Source organism: Ambystoma mexicanum, chromosome 9 (genome assembly GCF_040938575.1).
Source record: "Ambystoma mexicanum isolate Mex_15411 chromosome 9, UKY_AmexF1_1, whole genome shotgun sequence".
Lineage (NCBI taxonomy): Eukaryota > Metazoa > Chordata > Amphibia > Caudata > Ambystomatidae > Ambystoma > Ambystoma mexicanum.
In genome coordinates, this window is record NC_090931.1 from 1073098675 (window position 1) to 1073121373 (window position 22699).

The following is a 22699-nucleotide window of genomic DNA, read 5'->3' on the forward strand; positions in this document are numbered from 1 at the left end:
GCATACGCCTTCTCCAAAATGTTGATTTCTCTAAGAGTCACAGGACAACTTTTAGTTACAGTCTCCATTGCCCCTCACCAGTCACTATGTATATGAAGCGGTGATCACAGCACTAGCGCCTACGTCTCTCCTGAAGCGATGTGCTGCAAGCTCCATCTGCGCCAGCCCTGCCTCTCTCTGCCGCTTGCTCCTCAGTCTTGTCCCGAATGCACAGTCTGAGACCTGTCCAGCGCACCGCCATTCTTATCTAGGCGGCAGCAAAGACCCTGAGTAGTAGCGTGGGCAGGTGAGTCACATTCAGTCCCAGGACCGCCGTAGCGTAGAGTGAACCTGGTTAACCTGGAGGGAAAGTACCAAGAGGGTAAAGCAGGACAACATGCAGACTTCTGCCAGCACCACCTCAGGTGTGCATGTGGTAGTCAGAGAAACAGACTTGAAAAGTAAACAAAGGGCAGGGGAAACATCCCACGGAGAACGACAAGATGGCTGCCCTCGCCCAGTCCCAAGAAGGGAGGCCTGCCTGGTTGCCTCCGTCTCCGACTCGCAAAGAGATCAATCTGTGGCTCCCGTGTTGAAAGTCACACAGACAAATGACCCGTGACGGTACTCCTGATTGGTTGAAAATACATTAATCAAGCCACTATTGGATTACATCCACGTGGTACAACAGGAATGAACACTTTGTACGTTGGCAATTGTTTGCCACAGCATTTCCAGTCATCATGCCAACTACAAAGAATACTTCTTGGAACCCATTTCTTCTCTTGTAGTAATTGTTTTGGTGATAGTTTGGTGGCTTATGCCACCAAAACCACAAAACTAATATATAGGGACATACGCTTGGCAAAGGCATACTTATTTATCAAGTGTGATCAAGTAAAAGCCACCTTGTGCCCAGTTCAGGATTGTGATGCCCCTAATTCACTATTTTATTTCATTGAGAATTGTGACGATTCGCAAGGTGTTGTCACTTCTCATGTGGGAGCCTTTTTCCACGAGGCTAGGGAGGTGTGGCTGCTACACAATATCTCCCCTGAGGATAAGGACGATCACCTAGGGTGCAATCCATTGAACGTCACTCCCGACATTCCCTAGCCCACTTCCATATCGAGCCATTTCATCGAGAGTAAGCCCATATATTTTACTAACACATGGGATATTGCCAGAACACTATATACTAAGACGAGGAAGAACAAAGGAACCATGTAGAGTAACCAACTCTTAAGTACTGCCAGGAGGTGGATCACCCGAAGCGTGAGGAATGCCAAAGAAACATTATCTGCAGGTGTTGATGCTGCACTGCAGTGGAGTCACAGAGATAAAAAGGAAAGAGAAGAACTAGGTGGAGTCCAATGCAGGGAAGCCAGAAGCCCACCGAAGCCCGGAAGTTACGAACTCAGAGTGAGGGCTGGAAGAAAGGCTGCGCAGAGGATGCTGGTGGCGGGATGAGAGAGTCCATTGTAGGTCCAAGGAGAGCAGATCCAACTGAGGTTGAAGGGATGAAGCAGTGGCGTGATTGCAACAACGTGGACTAACGGGTCCCAGAGTGAAGCTCAGACCATAAGGAGCAGAGGACCAGGTGCACAGGGACTGTCGAAGCGGACGAGAAGAGCAGAGGAAGCCGCCAACAAGCAACCCCTTCACAGGAAGGACCGGTGACGTGCTGCATCCCACGAGAAGGTAAAGGGAAGCACAGGAGACCCAGTAGGGATACAGGGGAGGCCAAGAGAGGGACACAACATAATGCTCCTCACCCCAGTAGCAGCTATATGGCTATTCGGGGACAGAACTTTGTAGAGCGCACCAGGAAGGAGCTCCCTCGCCCCAGTAGTAACTAAGTAGCTACTGGACACTGGAAGAGTAAACAAAATATCCAAGGAGGACTTCCTCACAGTGGCAGCAATAAGCCCACTGACCACCAGAGAAGAGTCTGGGACCCTGTGCGACAGGTATGGTACCAAGGGAGATAAGACAGATAACAGAAGTATATTTAAACAAAGCTTTATTAATAATCAGGATGGTGTAACACCTAACTAACCCTATGCTATGGCGGGATTTCCCTGCCTAAAGAAATCTAAGGACAGTGTGTATATAAGTCAAAACCAAAAGTCTGTCAAAAACCTATGCTTGTTCTCACAAATACAACAAAACTAGTGGGGCAATGTTCTCAACCAAATTTAAGTGTTCCAAAGTAAAGTTCAATGATTGGCAACTCAAGTTCTTCCAACTCTGTTTCAATATCAATACAGTTCCAAAGTAGTCTTGTGGTAATAAGGACTGATCCAGTTCCAAGGTTACTTTCTGTAGATTCACAAATATCACAGTTCACATCACTTTACGGTCTCGGGTTTCCCCCCCACCACCCACACCCCCCTCCCACCCCACCTCCCCCCACCCCAGTTCCAAAGGTAACAAAGTTCGCACACCACTGTGATTTTGGGATTCTCTTCCCCAAGATGAATATTCTCCATTTTTTGCTCTCAGGATTCCTTCCCCAAGATGTACGTTGAACAGTTTGTTTCTTTGGTTTACCAGTTCACAAAAGATCATAGGATCTACTTCATACCTTCCTTTGGTTAACTTTACCAATGATTCACTTCTTGCTGCTTTTCAACCTTTTGTGGTTTTTAGTTTAGGCGCAGTTAGACCACAAAGTCCACCCATCACAGGTCACGCACCCAGCAACCACATATGCTTGGAGCCTTTATGTTGAAAATATTGATACTAGGAAACTTTTTGGCCTAGGCACAGTTATCACACCGCATGGTCCACCCCTCACAGGTCACACAGCCATATGTTTCCCAAAGCTGATGCTTAATAGTTGTTGACACTTTGTAATCTTGTCCAATAGCAGCTTACGTGTTATTTAATATATCCAGCTTTGCAGCAGTCAGTTGTTTTTCACTCTCACCATGTTTTGTTGTTTCTTATGTTCAGTATTCACTGTGTGTTGATTTTACTTGTACGGGCGCAACAGCCACTTTCATCAGGTTCGGTATTCAATATTCCCAATCTTCACTTATGCAGACTCCCTTTTCTCAAGTTAGGTATTGAATAGTCACAAGATTCAATTTACCGGGTTGCTGCAGCTGGTCCGCTCAGTTGGCTTCCTTCCCAAGTTCGCTGCTACTTCCTTCAAGGTATGCCGGCCTTCGTGCTGGGCACCGCCTCTGCTCCTCAGCAACTTCTGCTCTCCTCCTTCCTTCATAAGGGTTCCAGGTCCTACTCTGTTCGGCAGGACTCCCAGGATCTTCAGCAGGCGCCTTAGCGTCTCAGCCTCCAGCCCCTCAGCACAGGACGAACTTGCTTCTGTTCGCGTTCTGCTCCTGCACCACCTGCATCTCTCGCCCTCATGCCACTTCTCCGACTCCCACATTTTATATACTTATTGATAATGGGCTGAAGGTGAAAGAAGGTTCCTAATTGCCTGACCTTGTTAAAGCCCATTATTGTGAAATGTCTGACCTCTTCTTCATCCCAGTACCAGTGTGGTGTTGGCCATAGGAAATCTGCACTGCTCGTAGTTGCTTCCTCTTCTCAGTACGTAGAGGAACATTTTCTGGGGATGATGATATTGACAACAGCCCATAAAACTGAGGGAGCAGAAAGTAGGTCAGTATTAGAAAAAGGGGGATACTATGTCTCATCCTCGGGTACCCTCTCTCCAATCCAAGGACCCTTCACCCAGGTGATGCTCTTTCCCTTGTTCACCCCAGGGTTTGGGTTCCAAAAGCGATGGCCTTTCCCTGGCCAACTGAACAGAGCATACATGGGGAGAAATTGTGCAATCACCTTTAGGTTTCTCACAGACCCTAACAGTGAAGAAAGCATCAAAAGAGAACATCCTTGTCGCATTGGCAGCAATAAGCCCACTGACCAGCAGAGATGTCTGAGAACACAGCACAAGGGATTTGAAAACTAAGCACTTCCTCAGCGCAGTGGCAAAGTTAAGGCCATTGACCAGCAGAGAAAGGTTTGGGACTTTGCTGGTAGCAAGAGAGTGGCAAAACATACAGGAAGTTGAAAGCCACAAAAAAACTTTCGAGGTATCAGGGGGAAGGGAGTAATTCTCCTGGAGAGGAGACAAACTCTTGGGATGTATTCCAAAAAAGGTGCCAGGAGAAGGTAGTCGTTCTCCTGGTCCAGAATGTGGACTTGTGCAAAAATTGTGTAGAACCTACAAACTAAGGGAAGGGAGTCATGCCCCCTGGTAACCTTTTTGCAAAACAACATTCTTTTGAATTCCACCCGAATACCAGGAGAAGGGAGTCTTCTCCTGGGGAGGACATTTCTGCTGGATTATATTAGTCTTTAGTTGTAGTGTAAGTGATAGAAGTAGGTTGTGACACAGGATGGTGGACTTCTATTCTGACGGATCCTTTAGTATTAGTTTGAGGCAGGTAAACCCCTCTCAGATAGGGACATTGAGGGTCTTTTCATAAATAAAAGTCTACCTACCACCACAACATGGCAATCTGGCATCCATTTTAGCATTATATGAAGCAAGCCTGTAGAAGCTTGCCTCTTAGGTCAGATACTGTGCAAATATGTTTCAGCTGAACTGATTTTATCTGAACACTGGCTTGTATGCTTGCATCTTGTATTTTACCTGACATACCAAAGGTTGTGGGTGTATTCATCTATGTCTAGGGAGTGGGAGGGGGGTAGAGGGACAGATCGGGGGGATTTATTAGAGCAGGAGTAACGCATTTCATGTAACTACTGTTAGTCTTTCAAGAGTGTTAATTCATAATTCAATAAAAAGGTTAACAAAATTCAAAACATGCTCATTTGTAAATTTGACATTTGATAAATCTCTAAAGAATCAACGTTATCGAATAACTGTTCATTGGTTTCTTTTAATGCTTCACTTTTTTAAAATGTAGAGCTAGCAATACAATACCTTCCAGTTTCCAGCAGAAAGATTTTGGAGTGATCCAGCAGACCCTTCTAATGTAGCTGGGTTTGAGCTCTCTGCAAGAAGCGTCAAATATGGTTTCACAACTGACGGATGCCAAAGCATTTCAACCCCCTGGGGAGATTTCGAAAATCCCGGTATTGGGCCAACTCCATCCCACTGTGGAAAAAACATTATTTGGTTACTCAGACTGGTCACATTCAAATCTCCAGTTTTCAATCGTCTCACTCTACAGAGGCATTTGGGCTGGTGTAGTGCCACTCGCTCCTCCCCTCTAGCCCACCGCAAACTTCTAATATTTAAAAAGAGAGCGAGAGCGAGCTAGAGAGCGAGAGAGCAATTATAGTATTTTTAATGTATTCACTAGAACCACAGCAGCTTTGAGACTTGTTAGGCTTAAGTGACAGAAACTAACCTCTTGAAAACACTATTTGCATAATCGTACATCATATTTAATAGAGGGTGAAACCCAAAGTTAATGTATGCAAACAAAGGGGGGTTTGGGAAATTTCTTCTCTTGGGCAGGACAAAGGCTGATATTTGGGGAAATTTCTTCTCTTGGGCAGGACAAAGGCTGATATGCGGGGAAATTTCTTCTCTGTGAAAGGGACAGTGAGCTAAAGACTTGGTAGAGTCTCTCCCAGGGGTTGTTCACCCAAGAACAGGTCATTGGGCTGTGTTCGTGCTGGTAGAGAGATTCCCAGACCCCTCTTTGTTTTGCATAAATTAACTTTGGGTTTCACCCTAAGTTAACAGGGCGATCCAGACGTGGACCCCTTGCTCACTGTTCTTAGAGAGGCAACAGTTTCACCTCACTGATGATGCCCAACAAGGCTGAAACACGTGTATGGGGTTACTGATGGTACTCTTGTTCAGAGGAGAATTGCCTAGCATTTCGGCGCTGGACTGCCCCTGGGCAGGACAAAGGCTGAAATGCGGGGACATTTCTTCTCTGTGAAAGGGACAGTGAGCTAAAGACTTGGTAGAGTCTCTCCCAGGGGTTATTCACCCAAGAACAGGTCATTGGGCTGTGTTCGTGCTGGTAGAGAGATTCCCAGACCCCCCTTTGTTTTTCATATTTAATAGAGTTTTGTCTTCTCAGAGGTACAAGTCTAAGTTACCATGTAAGGGAAGAATAATTCAAGTTTAAACTAATTATCATATGATCTTCTGAACACTGGGTAATTGTGAGAAAGAAATCATCAATGTTCAAAGAGCATAAGTAAAGTAGAGGGTTAGAAAAATACAAATGAAACAATTCAAATACAGTATACACAAACCAAAGTCAGAAGCGTATCATGTCATCACTGCGAAGTATAAAATGCAGAATGCAAAAATGTTGAATTTCAAAATTCACATTTCCCCTGCAATTATATGTGGGGGGTGGGGGGTTCAGGTTCATAAAAAAATACAAGGGTAGTATGGGGAGGGCTGCGGAGGGTCTCTCCCTGCATATAAGTGCAGGGAAATGTTCTGGGGAAGAAATTGACATTTTCCATCTCAGCATTTCTTGTTTGCAGTCAACACATAGATCCAGGGAGAAGCCATGAGCCGCAGCAGCCAAATCTCAAATGAGTCATGATACGGGGGCAAACACCTTACTGAACAACAATAACATAACTACCAAATCGAACACATAGCAGTACAGTTTTAGGGGTGTCGAAGAGTAGGCGCTTGCAGTATCTCTCCCACTCACAGACACAGTTTGAGTTTTTAATGCCAGATAATAGATTTCTGATTCCCACCTTCACAATGCAATTTATAATTACCTAAGAATCAAATGGTATTCTGAACACAAGTTCATCACCATTTTCTACAAACATTCATAAACAAAGACTTTTATTTTTAAAAAGCTAACCTGATCATCCGGAGGTTGTTTTTTTTTCTTTTTCTTTTTTCTCCCCCAACAACTAGATTCTGAATCTTTGCTCGGTGAGTCTTTGCAAAATTCATCAATTTCATTAATCCCTAGGAGCCTAGCCTGTGGCACTTCCAACTCCAAGCGGTAAGATAGATTCCTCAGGGTACAAACACAATTCTCCACAGTCTGAAAAAGAAACATGAAATTAGTTGTACGACTTTGTAGATGAAGGAGGTAATTGCAAGTGACTCAGATGTTGACCACATTTTAACGACTAACGATTCTGGCAGCCAAAAGAACACTGGCATCAAATAATACAAATCAATGTGTTCAAAATATTTCCATTCACTGTACGTTACTTAAAACTAAGACCTGGAAGTAAAACACATTGCATAAAAACATAGCTTAATCAACATGACAGTGACATTGGAATTACCAACATAACATATGACAAAGGATTAAACCTACAAACAGCCTAACTTCGGCCAAACTGTAATAGAAGCAATGAAAAATATTTAATACTAAATGATGCCGATAGATCAGATCAAAATATAACAAAGGTGGAGCACAACAAGATTGTTAAAGCTTGCTGGAGCTCTGCTGGATGCTAAATAAAACATGTGTGTGAATCGGCTTAGTGCATCTGAATCTTCAACAGTGGTGCAACACGTGGCACCACACTTGTGTCACACATATTGGAGCGATTAAGAAGAGGGTTAGACACACTAACCGCTTCAATACCAATCTGTGGATGGATGGTGTGGGGTGCGGGTGGGAGGGTTGACATTAAAGAAAGTAAACCTGGCAATGTGATTAACGGTGTATTCCCACAGAACCCGTTTGAGTAGCTAAGTGTGGTCGTTTTGTGCTCAACTTGCTGTCCATGCTTGGTTTCCCCCACATCTTGAATAAAAACCTAGCATGCGCTGCATTTTGCATCAGCATGATCTCTCTATAGGCAGTGATTACATATTGTGTGTGTCATGGCAGAGGAATTAGGATTGCATTGCGAGATTAAAGGGAGTATGCTCCATTTGTGCAGTGTGTTGGGAGCTCAAGACAAATATTTTAAAAATAATGCAAGTCATTTTTATATGACATGTCCCCACAGAAGCTGTGTGTCAGTGCCCCGCTCGGGCCGCTAGTAAACTGTCAGAAACTAGTCAATAGCATCCGTAGGACTTGGGGTCATAGGAGCATCATGGGTAAATGTACAGGTAACATTAATAGTGCGGCAGGAACACTTACTTGTCAACCAAATAAGATCTAATGCTCCAGACCACCCACTAGATGGTAGAATATGTAAAGCATGTGAATCTGAACACGTTCACAAGCCTCAGACATGGATAAAACAATCCGCAGCATATGGAGTTAGAGTGCTGACGTGCATGCCTCAAAGCCGGTGGTGTTCATGATTTCAGGAGACAGGGAATTCCAGTGATGGGAGAAGTGACTGCGAGCCGGTGGGTGAAGGACAGATTTAGGCGATTGCTAGATGGAGTAAGTTGCTTACCTGTAACTCCAGCTTTCCAGCATTGGTATGCTTTCAATATTCCCCATCAGCGTGGGAACTCATTGTCTACCTACTTTATAGTTAAAAGTAAAAACAAGGCATTTTGTAGTGTAGCCATCTTGTTTTGGGTGATTTTGAATCCAGCCAATGGGAAATTGAGTGCCTAGCTCCACCCCACCCGTGGAGACTATACTGGGGTTGGTGGAGGCTGCATGTGAATCTATAAAAGATGCCAAAACTAGAGAACTGGAATTTCAGTTAAGCAACTTACTCCTACTCCAACATTGGATCTTGCATAGATGGACATGCTTTGAATAGATTGAAAAGCAGGGTTTCACCATTCACTAGTGTGTAGTGTAGGTAGTAAAGGCTCACCTTATTGAAAGCTGCAGCACTACTCGTGCCACATCAGCTTCGGTTCTTGCTTGTGCGTCCAAATAATGGTCTTGTCAAATGTGTTCAGCACTGGCCAAAGCTCATCAGAAAATGACTTGCACTGGGATGCCCGCCCACAGGGCTGCTGACATTGCCACCACTCTACTGCAAAGAGGCCACTTTGCCTTCACGTGGCAGAAAGATATTGCTGATGAAATCAATCCTGAAATTCCCTGCTTCAAAATCGACTTTCACTTGTTGGTAGGTCGAAAAGCGATGAACAGTTGTGCAGATTGGCAAAAGTCTTTTGTCTAATATTTTAAACGCCTGTTTAATGCCCAGAGATTCTGAGGAGACTTCTGCTAGTGAAGATGCTTTTAAAAATGTGGGCAGCATAATTGATGAGTTCATCTGGAAATATGTTGCCATCCGTGGCACAAAACGGTTTGTCTGAGGACAACCTTGTCTTTGAAGAAGCACAAATGCACCCGATTGGCTGCTAAAGCCTGGATTGCTGACACGTACCTTACAGAAGTAATGGCTGCTAGAAATGAGACTTTCCATGAAACATACTTGATGTGTACTTTTAAGAGCGGCTCAAAAGGCAGCTTCATGAACATGGTGAGAACTGTTTAGGCTCCATGCTGGTGTCACCTTCCTAGCAGGAAGGTGCCGAACAGGCAGTTCAAGAAATGTTTAATTACCCTCTGGCAAAAGTTTTTTTTTTCCCTGTGACCTTCTAATGTAGTAGGATATGGCAGCTAAATGCACTCTTACTGAAGAGTATGTGAATCCTTTCTCAGACAAGGCATATGAGAATCTGATGGGGTTGGATGTGGAAGGGCTGTAACCCCTGATGAGCACACCATGCACAGAAGCACTTCCATTTATACCTGTAGTATCTTGTCGCTGAAGAGGCCCTTCTTGCTTGTAGCACTTTTCCTACATCTATCAGGAATGTTTAAATGACGGAATTCTGCGACATCAGGAGCCACAGTCTGAGGTTGATTGACCTGGGGTCCTGGTGGTAGATGTGGAACAGGTTCACCATTGGTGTGAAGTTTAGCGGTTGGTCTACTGACATGTGCAGAAGTTCGGAGCGCCATGATTGCCTGGGCCGTGGCGGGGCTAGGAGTATGACTAGACATGGTTATCTTCTGCCATTTTCTACTGCCCTTCTTACTAGTGGTATTGGTGAGAAGGCGTATATGAAGATTCCGGTCCACGGGAAGGAGAATGTGTCTCCTACCGAGTTGTTCTTGGGAAACCTGCCATCAAAGGCATTGCATTTCTTGCTCTGTTGGGTGGCAAATAGGTCTATCTGTGGTGTCCACAAAGTTTGAACACCCTTGCTAAATGACCTTTTGCAGTCCCCATTTGTGGCATTGGTATGCTGTCCCTACTGAGCTCTCTCACTATCCTGTTGTGTGCTCCTGGCAGGTGATTAGCTTGCAGGGAACATGTTGTGCTGAATGGGCCAGTGCCAAAGTGGGTTGTGCTTCCTGTGACAGCGGTCTTGAGTGAGTTCCACGTTGTTTTCCTATGCAATATATAGTCATTGTAATGGCTATAAGAATCCCCCCCACCCTCCTGCCCGTCCGCCATAGGAAAACAAGTGGGCGCAATGCCCTTTGTCTCCTCATCTCCCTCTCACTTACCTTTCGTACTCAAATCTGGGTCAAGCATTCTGCTCCTAGCTTCGCCTTGGGTCTGTCTTGACAAACTGTTAATGCACTTTCGAAATAGTTTGGATACATTCATAACATGCGTGTACACAAGTGTTTCTAGGCACCACAAGACGAGAGGGGAGGCAGGGGTGAGACCAGACAAACAATTCTACTGGGCTTTATGACATTGGGATTGTGGAAGTGTGACAACGAGCTGTGCAGGGGGAAGTGCAAGAGAAAGGTAGGGGGAAGTGTGATCAGGGCAGCATTGCTCTGATTAAGTGCAGGCAGAGCAGCTCTGGGTAAGTGCAAGGAGGCAGGGGGGCTGCAGGGATTAGAGTTACAGCCCATAAGTGCGTGGTAGGCCAGGAGGCGGTGCAAGGAAGACTGGTCATGGAGGAGCCTGGTACCCAGTGAGAATCTGAGGGTACCAGGCAACCAGTCGGTGCCGCAGAAAAGTAAGTTAGTAAGGAAGCGAGAGAGAGAAGTCAGAGGAGAAAAGGAAGGTCTTGAGCTGCTTCCGGAACTTCAGGTGGTCCGGCTTAAGTTTGAGAGGGGCAGGAAGGCCATTCCTGAGGGAGGCAACTGCAGAGGAGAAAACTACCCCCACTCTCTGCTTGGAGAAGCGTCTGTCCCTCAGAGTTGGAGGAAGCTAAGCGAATGGCTCTAGAAGGAAGGTATTTGAGAGTTGGATATAGTTAGGGCCTCGGCCTTGGCAAGGTCCGTGATGTGAGGAGAGAAGGAGAGAGTGGAGTTGAAGATGACACCAAGGTTTTTAGCCTCACAGGAAGGCGAGGGAAGAGGGCCCAAGGAGGACAGCCAGAGTGAGAGGGGAAAGTGGGAGCAGGGTTTCCAATAAGAAGGAGCTCAGTCTTACTGGCATTAAGGCAGAGATCATTGGAGGTGCACCAATCCTGAACCACGGATAGACAATCGGGAATGAGCGAGGAAGTAGGGGAGGCTGAGGAAAGCCTGAAGGAGAGCAGAGTGTCATCCGCATAACACTAAGTTAGAAGAGAAGGTGGAGATCAGGTGGGGCAAAGGGGCCAGATAGACATTGAAGAGCCAGGGTGAGAGGATAGAGCCTTGGGGGACACCACATGTTGCGAGATATGGCGAGAAAGGACCCAAGTTGGTCTCAGAGGAAGGTCAGCCACGCCGGTGCCTGATCCGTGATGCCCAGGTTCTCCCAGAGTCGATTGATCAGGGTGGTGCGATTGACTATCAAAAGCAGAAGAAAGGTGAAAGAGGATGAGGACAGATCGAGAGCTGGAATCAAGATTAGAGAGCAGATCTTCACGGGTGTTCAGGCAAGCGGTTTCCATGTCTCTGGCTGCTCTGAAGACAGACAGATGGTCTGGGAGACTCAACAGATTCAGTGTGTAGAGAAAGCTGGGAGATGGCCAGTTTTTCCAGGAAAGGAGTGCTAGAGATCAGGCAATAGTTTGCCGGACAGGTAGGATCGGCAGAAGTCTTTTTTGGGAGGGGTGCGGGGGTACACAAGGGAGTGCTTGAGGAGAGAGGGGAAAGATCCAGTGGCGAAAAAATTATTACAGAAATCGGCCAAGGCTGGTGCGAGGGTGTAAATGTTAATAATCCTTAATAGTTCTGGAAGAGCAGGGGAGCACCTGTTTGGGCGACACTTTGATAGATCAGACTTGTCTGGAAACATCATCAGGTGTTGTCAGAGAAGGAGGAGAAAGTAAGAGGAGAGGGGAAAGGCAGCCAAAGGGGGTCTGGGAGAAGTAGAGGGAGAGAGAGGAGGAAAGAGGACAGGATGTCCTGAGTTTTAGTGGTGAAATGAGGCACTAATTGCCGTACAAAGGGCCCGGGAGGGAACAGGAGAGGCGGAGACTGCAGTAGGATTGGCCAGCTCCTTGCAGATTTTAAAGATTTCAGTTGTGTTGTTTGTGGCCAAAGAGACACGGGCTTGAATGTGGACCCCTTTCTTGGAGAAGACAGACTATTGCCTTCAGAGCAGGCAAGTTTATCAGAGGATGCATCCAAAGCCCTCCACTTCCTCTCAGTCACCCTGCAATTGCATTTCAGGTTGGCAAGGTTGGAGTCATACCAAAAGTTGCACTTAGATCGTAGGCTTCAAAAGGATTCTCGTGACAATAGCTAGGATGTCCAAGGTGTTGGAGATGGAAAGATGAAGGTTAGAGAGGGCTGTGTCAGGGTGGGAGTAAGCCACAGGAGTTGGAGTAGCAGAGAAAGTCGAGGCAAAGGTGGCCACTGATACTCGCTTCATGGGCCGAAAACCGAGAAGGAGGGTGGCAGTACTGGGAAGGGCCTTGCCTGGGGGACAAGAAGTATCAGGTCGGAGGAGAGCAGAAAGTGGTTGGTCCAAGAGAGGAGTAGTAAGAGGGTTAGAGAGGGCGATGTCTGAGGAGATGAGAACATCCAAGGTGTGTCCAGCAGCATGTGACAGACTAGAGGGTAGAATGGAGAGGGAAAAGATAGTCGTAAATGTTGCGGAAGAGCCCGAAGGAGGGATTAGAAGCATCCAGGTGGATGTTGAGGTCTCAGAGGAGAGGTTTAGAGGTAGAGGCAAGGACAAAAGTGGCAGGGTCAGCCCATTCTGAGAGGAAGAGGGTGATCTGCCCAGGTGGCGTGCAGATGGTGGCCACATTCAGAGGGGCCAGGAGAGAGAGAGAGAGAGTCTGCAGACCAGCCATTCAAGGAGGAATAGGCCTGCATAAAAATAAGAGAAGCAGGGACCCACTCCGGAAAGATCAGGGATACTCCACCACTGGGCCGGTTGGTTCTTGGCTCGTAGAGGCTCTTGTAGCCCTCAGGGAGGAGTGTGTCAAAACTTGTGACAGAGCTGGCCATGAACCAAGTCTCGGTGAGTGCGAGGACATCCAGGTCAAGGTCTTCAAGGAAGTGGCAGATGTCAGAGGAGTGTTTGACAGCAGAGCAAGAGTTGAGAGTAGCGACATGATCAGGGTGCCACTTTTGAAAGACTTCTGGGTGGCATAGGGATGAAAGGAGGGTGCGGGGTACCAAAGCGGAGGCAGAGGAGGATTGAGCCAGAGAGGTGGAAGCAGGAGAAGGGAGGAAGTTTATAAGACGGAGGAGGCGCCTATCAAGGAGGAGTAGATTAAGCTGAGAGCATTGATGATGGCCTTAGAGGATTGGAAGTAGGCCAAGAGGGCCTCCCACTGGATGCCACCATTATTGGGAGACGAGGAGAGGGAACAGAGATCAAATGAGGGGTCCATCGGTCTGGAGAGGTGTTAGGCAAGATTGTATGCAGTAACCCTGTGGGAGACTACACCAGTCTTGTCCTCTTGGTATAGGTCTGTACTACACAAGTTGGCAGAGTGACTGAGCAGTCAGACTTATCTCAAGAGGGGTCAATGTGAGCTGTAGAGCTGTAGCCTCAAACCCACACATACAAGTATTCAAAGACACTTTCACTCCAGATTTTCTAGTAAAAAGAAATATTTAACGGTCAGTTTTAAATAAGGCTTCTTTAAAAAGGGCAATATGCAACAATAAATAGACTTCACAACACTTTTTCAGAATCAAGATAAGGAAGTATATATTTGTTAGCTTCATACACACTTACTACAGATTGAGGCGACGTCAATAACTAGGACAGTCTTCGCATTTATAGATCACTTTTTGCACTTGGTAATATTCTGAGGTTGTGGAAAAGGAAAAGGTTAGGGGAAGGAAACAGATTAATAGGTTCTCAGAGCATGCAAGTACTTTTCAATCTCCCAATGAAGCCTAGATATAATCTTTCCCAGCAATATTAGTTAAACCAATGTAAAACAAAGTATCACCTATGAGGGACAATTAGAATCCAAATCAATGTGTCACAAGAGTCTGTAGGGAGCCAGGACAGCCAAAGAGGCACTTGTATATGGCACAAAAGTCTTGCACAAAGTTAGAGAGTTTGTAGAAAATCATTGTTGGGCCACAAGCTGTTAGGCTTGTGAAAGTCAGAGCTGAGATCAACTCTGCAAAGAACAAGTTACTCTCTTACCTGGTAACGTTCTTTCGATGGGATGGTCCGACGTAGTATTCCATATCTATGACCGTAATCACCACAGCTGTGCTGCTTCGGAAAAGCTTTCGGCGTCTGCGTCCTGTGTCGATGACGTCGATACGCCGTCCTCGAGAGCCTCCGTTGAGCCGACGTCACCGGATGTTATAAGTAGGACGCAAGACGCCCATAGCTTCAGTTGTAGTTTTTTCCCCAGAAAGTGTGGCACCAATCTGCTGCCAGTATGACCACAGAAAGTCTTGCGGAAACGTAAGCTACAATCGCATAAGAAATTCTGTAGCGGGGTAGGCAGCGATATGGAATACGTTGTCGGACCATCCCATCGAAAGAACGTTACCAGGTAAGAGAGTAACTTGTTCTTCGAGGGGATTGAGTCCTCCGACGTATTCCATATCTATGACAGACTCCCAAAGCAATAGCAACGTAAGGAGGTGGGAAAAGAATTTAGAATATACAAATTTAGAATGTCCAATCAAATTGCAGAGTAAAGGACCGCCTTGCCAAAGGCCAGATCCTGCCCATGGGAAGAATCTAGGGAGTAGTGACGTACAAAAGTATGAACCGAAGCCCAAGTGGCTGCATCACAGATATTACGAATAGGAACACCCCTCTGCAGAGCAGTAGAGTCAGCCATACCCCTAGTCGAATGGGCCCGTAAGCCTACCTGAGGCTCCTTACCCGCCAGGCGGTAACATTCAGAAATTGCCAAGATAATCCATCTAGACAAAGTCTGCTTAGTCACAGCTTGTCCCAAACGCCTTCCAGCGTAACCAATAAAGAGCTGATCGTCCACTCTGACCCGGGACATGCGTGAAATGTAGAAACTTAACGGTCTCCTAGGATCCAGCCTATGGAGCCTCTCCTCTTCCTTACCAGGATGCGGAGGAGGATAAAATGCCAGAAGAATAACCTTCTGGCTTAAATGAAATTCCGACACCACCTTCGGAAGAAAGGAAGGATGACCTCGAAGGACAACCCTGTCCTTATGAAACACAGTGAAGGGTGGCTTAACTGAAAGTGCCTGTAACTCACTCTGCGAGCGGAAGTCACTGCAACTAAAAATACAGTTTAAGGGTTAACGGTCTCAAAGGACAAGAATGTAAAGGCTCAAATGGAGCACCCATTAGAAACTTGTGAACAAGGTTCAAATCCCAACTGGGCACCTGGAAAGGTGACGGAGGGACCACATTAGTGAGCCCTTTCAGAAACTGAGGAATTTTAAAATAAGAACACTCCTCAGACGAGCGCTTAAATATGGACAGCACCGCCAGGTAACCTTTAACGGTACCCACTTGCAAGCCCCTGTGGGCTAAAGAAAGCAAAAAAGACAGAACCATAGGAATGTCACATGAAAAAGGATCGACATTCTGAACCCTGCACCAGTCGCAGAACTTTCTCCAACGGCAACGGTACAAGGACTTTGTTGCCGGCCGTCTGGCCGAAAGCAACACCTCCATCACGTCTTCAGGGAGGTCCCAATCCTTATACCTCAACCTTTCAGAAGCCAAGCGTGAAGGCTGAGGGATCTGACCTCTGGATGGAGTACCTGACCCCCCCCTCCCGTGAGAGCAGATCGCCTCGGTAGGGAAAACGACGTGGAGGGTAGATGGACAAGTCGAGAAGGTCCGGGTACCACGTCCTTCAGGCCCATGCCGTAGCAATGAGGATCATCCGGGAACCGAACCTCCGCAACACTTGTGGGATGACGGGGACTGGAGGAAACGCGTACAGCAGTGGGAAGGACCACTCCACCACGAACGCGTCTCCTAAGGCTCCTCTGCTCCTCTGAATTTCTGGAGGAAATTCTGCGAGCAGAACCTTTCGCACTTGCGGTTGATACTGGAGGCAAAGAGATCCACTTGAGGGGCCCCCCAAAGGGAGAAGATCTCCAGGAGAATCTCCTGAGCCAACTCCCACTCGTGAGAGATCGCGCTCTGCCCGCTCAGAGCATCCGCCGTCTCGTTTTCGTCTCCGGCCAGATGAACTGCAGAGATCGAAATCCCCTGCTGGATGGCCCAGAACCCGAGCTGCATCGCCTCCCTGCACAGAGGAATAACACTTCCTCCCCCCCCTTTTGTTGAGGTAGTGCATGGTGACTGTATTGTCTGTCAGAATCAGGACATTTTTTCCTCGCACAGTCGGCAGAAAAGCCTTCAGGGCAAGCCTGACGGCCCTCAGCTCCAACAGATTGATATGGAGTCTGGACTCCGACTGAGACCAACGACCTCTGACTGTAAGCTCGTTGGCATGAGCTCCCCATCCCGTGAGGGATGCGTCTGTCGCGATTGTCACCTCTGGCCAGGGTAGCCAAAACTGAGGCCCCCCCCATCAGATTGCCTTCGACAGCCCACCACAGAAGGTCCTGGGCGACCGAGGTCCGCACCTGAATGGGGTCCGACATCCTGCTGGAGGATGAGAGCCCATTGCAAAGATCTCATCCGCAACCTGGCCTCTGGCACCAGAAGAATGCAGGATGCCATGAGGCTGAGCAACCTCAAGAACTTGAACGCTGGGAGACTCTGGGCATGCTGAAACTTGTGCACCATCTGCTGAATGTGTTGAGCCCTCACCTGGGGAGGAAAACACTGCCCCAGGGAAGTGTCGAGCACTGCTCCGATGTACTGGAGCCGCTGTGTTGGCGTCAAGTGGGACTTCTTTAAGTTGACGGAGAAGCCCAGCTTGTGAAGGGAGTGGCAGGTGATGGACAGATGATCCAGGACTTGCTCGGGAGAGAGCGCCCTGATCAACCAATCGTCCAGGTAGGGGTAGACGTGAATCCCCCTTTCCTGAGATACGCTGCCCCCACCACCATGAGCTTGGTGAAAACCATTGGGGTGGAGGTCAATGCGAACGGCAGGACCCGAAACAAAGTGCGAGTCGCCAACCGCGAACCTCCGGTACTTCTTGTGCTTGGGATGGATCGGCACATGAAAATAAGCGTCCTTGAGGTCGAGAGACACCAATCAGTCCTGAAGTTGAAGGGCCTGGAGTAACCATCTTGAACTTGTCCTTCCTGAGGAGCTTGTTCAACCCGCGCAAGTCCATGATGGGTCTCAATCCCCCCATCTTTCTTTGAAATCAAAACATAAGAGGAATACCATCCCTTGTTCCTCTCCGATGCAAGCACCAGTTCTATAGCGCCTTTCTCCAGCAGGGATTGAATTTCCTGCGCAAGGAGCGGATCCAGACTCTTCAAAGAGATTCCCTGGTGGATTTTAGTGAGGCCTCTGCCGGAAAGGAATACAGTAGCCATGGGCAATAATCTCCAGAACCCACACATCTGAAGTAATGGCACGCCATTCTACAAGATGCTGCACCAGCCTTCCCCCAACCGGAGAAGCATGGGCCTCATGAGTGAGCTGAAGCAGCTGCGGCAGTGCCTGAGGGCAAAGAGGCAATGGCTCGCGGGGCCTTGGCACCTCAAGTACCTTGTTTTCCACCTCTGGCACTCCTATGGTTGCCCCTTTGACTTGCAGCTCCTCTCGATTTACTAAAGGATAAGTAATATCGAAAGGAACCTCCCCTCCACAAGACCTTCGCCCATCCGTCAAAACGTTTGTCGTCCCTATCAGGAGGGATGGTAGGGTACGACACCTGCTTTGCTGGGGCCATAGCCGCCTGCATCACCAAACTCTCTGGAGTAGGCTGCGTGGTCAAGTAGCCAGGGTCGCCACTGGCTGGGTGATATTTCTTCGGCAAGGACTTACTCACTGCCGGGAGACTCTCCGGAGAAGTCCAAGCCGCAGCCACCCTTCTCTGCAAGGCCATATGGAATGGCTGCACCGGGCCAGTTGGAGGACCTTGGGCCAGGATATCAGTCAGACCACCCCAGGTAATCAGTGACCCTCGAGATGAGGCGCCGGTATGAAGATTTGGCATGCGTGCCAGGCTCCAGCCTACCAAACTCCACCTCCGGAGAGGTGTCTAGACCACTGGCGTCGTGTAGCGACTGACGCAGGTCCTCAAGTTGACTATGACCAGAAACCATGTCATCAGGAACCCCTGCAGGAACCTCACCTTCCTCAGACCCCTCATCAACCTCAGAAATATAATCCAGAGGCTGGAAAGAGGGAACTGAAAAGTAACAAAGACATGTTTTGACTTAGCCAGAGCCTTTCTGGGGGGTTCCCCCGTACCACGAGCCATCCCCGACAAAGCTGCCTCGAAAGGTGTCGATGGAATTGACAGCTTCGATGGCGTCGACACAGGCCTCGAGGGCGGAGCCCCGAGCGTGTGTCTCGACAGCCTGGGCACTGACAACTTCCTCGGAGGCGGGGCCTCGAGAGTGTCCGTTGACGACCTCGGCGCCGCCAGCGTCGAAGTCTTCCTCGAAGACTGCACAGGTTCTTGCAGTCTCGAGGGCGTCGAGGACCGGGACCTGGCACAGGCATGCCTAAAGCGACCATCCTTGTCCGACCGGGACCTCGAAGGCGCCCGGTGGTCGCGACGACTGCTCGAGCCCAAAGGCGGACGAGTGGTGTCTCTAGCACGGCCACGACCGGCGTCCTCAGACGGCGCAGACGGACCGGAGCCCTGCGATTGAAAAATCGCCAACATCTCCTTTCGGAAGGAATCCCATTACTCAGGAGTGGAATACTTGTTGGGACAAGAAACCCGCCGACGGGCGGAGTCCTCGGAAGAGGATGGGGAAGGAGAACTGACAGCGCTTCCTGCAGTGCCTCGACGAGGCAGAGGAATGGCGGGACCGACTCCCAGACCAAGAACCCCCAGACTCATGACGACTATGCAGAGAGTCACCCCTTGAATTGTCCGTCGAAAGACCAGTGGAACGCGACTTCCGGGGCTTGACCACCTTACCGACTGACAGCTTCTTACGCTCCCGCAAGGCCTTCGATGTGAGCGATTGGCAGTCGACAGTCATCCGTATCATGGTCCTCCCCGAGGCGTTGTGCGTACCCGTTAGCGACATCTTGGACCCACACACACGACACTTCTTAAATCCGGACCGCGGGGTGGAAGAAGCCGAAAACATCATGCTTACAAGTAACAACGAAGAAACAGGTTCGCAGAAACTAAAGAACAGGGTTCAGTAGAATCGAGGCGCGCCGAGATCTCCGGAGCGAACACGTTCGCAGAAAAAACGGAACCGAAGCTACAGGTGTCGTGCGTCCTACTTATAACATCCAGTGACGTCGGCTCGACGGAGGCCCTCGAGGACGGCGTATCGACGCAGGAAGATTTTCTGAAGCAGCACAGCTGTGGCGATTACTGTCATAGATCTGGAATACGTCGGAGGACCCAATCTGCGCGAAAACTAGCTACTGTAAGTCTTAAGTAAAATAATCCAAGCCACAGACAAAAAAAGGCAAGTACCCCTTAGTCAGCAAATTACTTAGGTTAGAAGAAGAGGATCCAGCTGGCTTCTGTTCTGGTTGCAGTCTTGCAGATCCTGGGTTCCTGGGCCTCAGTCGTGGGGATAAGAGGGATGACCTCTGGAGTACTCCTGCACTGCAGTTCGAAGCTGGTCAGTAGCTACAGGCTCTTTTCAGTTCAGCAGCACTTCGCGATTTCAGCTGCTGGCAAATAGCACCACCGTGGATATTGGACACTTGATGGGCCGTCGGCTTCCTTCACTCCCCGAGTCCAGCAATCTTGCGAGGTGACTCGCGCTTGGGTCGTCCTGCTTCGGGAGGGTCCTCAGGATCTTCCTGGAGCTTCGGTTTGGCTTAAAGACAAAGCACTCTACTACGGATTTCTCGACCCCTGGTACTCGGTTCCAGCAGCAGCAAATAAGTATGTCCAGTTGGAGAAGGTTTTCCAGCAAAGTTAGTCTTTGGGTTAGTTGTTCCCACCAACCCAAGCGAAGAGGTTGTCCACTCCGGAGCTTCTCTTGTCGATTCGGAAAAGCAGTTTCAGCACAGCAGCAGGGCTTCACCGGGCAGTTCAACGGTCCAGGAGGATGCAGCAAGCTTCTCTTCAATATTCCTTCGTCTGATGTTTCGTCCAGTGGTCGACTGTCTTCAGTTCAAGAAGCCTCACCTTTTATGCAGGTTTCTCCCATTCATGCACAGCCTAGCTGTCACTCACAGCAGGGTGGCTGTCCTTCAAGGACAGCCAGCCAATCAGCACCGGGTGTATTGAGGTAACCAAGGAGACTAAGGACGGGCACCTCCCTCGCTTTCTGCCCTGCCAGACACTGGAGCCAGAGGCAGGTTTCAGTACTGAAGCCCGTCAAAGGCAAAACGAACAAAAGGGTTCAACCTGGTTTGGCGTGCAGAGTGAAACCCAAAAAAAACCATGTCCACCCATGGGTGCTATACTGCAGCTGAGGGTTCAGCCTGCAGTAGAAACACAATGGTAGGAAAATTAAACCAGACCCATGCTGGCGAACAACAGTTACAGGTAAGTAACTTGTTCCTTCTCCAGCATGAGCTCTGGCATGGATTCACATGCTCATGAATAAAGAATACATAGCAGTACAGACATGCACAACCACGGGAGGTGGCAAAGGCTCAACAGGCATTTCTTACCTCCTCACCAGGCTCACCTTCAAGCGAACAGGTTGCGCAGCACTGCTTGGCCTACTCTGGACTCCTTCCTGGAATCCTTGTCGACGCAGTAGAATCTCGTGAAGGTGTGCGTCGACCTCCACGTAGCAGACCTGCAGATGTCCAGCAGGGGCACACCAGACAGGAATGCCGTAGTTGCAGCGATCGCACTGGTCGAATGGGCTCTCGGACGGCCAAGCAATAGTCGCCAACCGGTGACAATGGGTGATGCAGCCGGAGAGCCACCTGGAAATGGAAGCCTTGGAGAAGGCCTTCCCATGGCTCAGAGGGACAAAGTTCACAAAAAGTTGCGACGTCTTCCGGAAACTTTGTGCGGCCCACGTAGAACTTCAGCGCTCTATCCACATCCAGCGAGTGCAAAGTCCTCTCAGCCGGCGACAAACGCGTGACAAGAAACCACAGGCAACACCAAGGGCTCGTTCAGATGAAAGTCTGACTGCACCTTGGGCATGAAGGAGGGGTGCGTCCGCAGCACCACCCTTGGGTCGTGAAAAAACAAATAAGGTGGCTTACAGGACAGGGCCTGAATCTCACTCGCGCAGATGTGATGGCCACGAGGAACGCCGTCTTCCATGAAAAGAACTTCAGTGGAACGGTCTGCATAGGTTCGAATGGAGGGCCCATGAGCCTAAGCAGCACCAAATTGAGTTCCCACGCCAGGGCTAGAGCCTTCACCAGCGCGAACGAAACAAACAGTGCCTTGACAAACTCCTTAACGAGACAGTGAGACCATAACGACGACCATCCCGGAGTCTGGTGTAGTGGGAGATGGCCACTAGATGAACTTTGATGGAAGCATGGGCCAGTCCTACTTTTGCCAATGACAGCAAATACGGTAGCACCTTGGGAGCCGTGACTCGTAGGGTGTCGATCTGTGCATGGCACCAAACGGCGAACCTCTTCCATTTATGTCCGTAGCATTTAAGAGTAGACGATGCCCTGGCATTGGCAAGTACTTTCTTGCAATCCGCTCGGAGGTCGTAACCCCCGAACTATAATGCTGCAGGAGCCAGGCCTTCAGGTTCACCGATATTAGTCGTCGTGGAGAATTGCGCCTGCTTCCCTGGCGAGAAGATCAGCGACCACCGGAAGTTTGTCTGGATGGGACGCCGACATGTCGAGAAGGTCTGGGTACCAGATCTGCCTCGGCCACGCCGGTGCAACGAGGATAATCCTGCACCGGGACCATCTGAGTTGATTGACTAGTCGAAGCAGCAACGGAGGGAACGCATACAGAAACAGGCCGTCCCAGGGGAATGAGAATGCGTCCCCCATGCTCCCCAGCTGGGGAAACCTGCTGGCGAAACTTCGGCACTTGGTGTTAATCGCTGTCGCAAATAGATCGATCTGGGGATTTCCCCATCTGCGGAAAAGGTGAATCACTTGGTCCTGCCGAAGCTCCAACTCATGGCGAGAGCGCAGCACCCTGCTGAGAGAGTCAGCAACTGTGTTCTTCACTCCAGCCAGATGAAATGGGATGAGGAACATCCCGTGGGCGACGGCCCTGTGTCATAGGTCCTGCGCTTCTCTGGAGAGCGTGGGGGATCTGGTGCACCCCTGCTTCCTGATGTAAAACATTGTGGTGGTATTGTCCGTGAAGACCCACACCACCTTGCCCTTGAGGGACGGAAGGGAAGACTTGAGGGCCCAAAACACTGCCCGCAACTTCAACACGTTGATGTGCAATGTTTTCTTCTCCGGTAGCTACAGGCCTCTTGCATGAAGACTTCCGGTGTGAGCTCCCATCCTTCCAGGGAGGCGTCCGTCGTGACCATCTCCTGGTACGGTGGGGTCTGGAAATCGGCGCCTCTGGACAG

The 22699-nt window shown here is 48.9% G+C and overlaps 1 protein-coding gene across 13 annotated transcripts in view; it reads right to left on the reverse strand.

Annotated features, from left to right (window-relative positions):
- Positions 1-22699, reverse strand: part of PKP4 (plakophilin 4) — a 1672883-nt gene that overhangs the window by 244553 nt on the left and 1405631 nt on the right. For all 13 annotated transcript variants that reach the window (XM_069616385.1, XM_069616390.1, XM_069616392.1 and 10 more), the window contains 2 exons: positions 6777-6965; positions 4904-5077 (listed from right to left, as the gene is read on the reverse strand). In XM_069616385.1, the coding sequence (XP_069472486.1) occupies positions 4904-5077; positions 6777-6965 (363 nt within the window). The remainder of the gene's footprint in view (positions 1-4903; positions 5078-6776; positions 6966-22699) is intronic.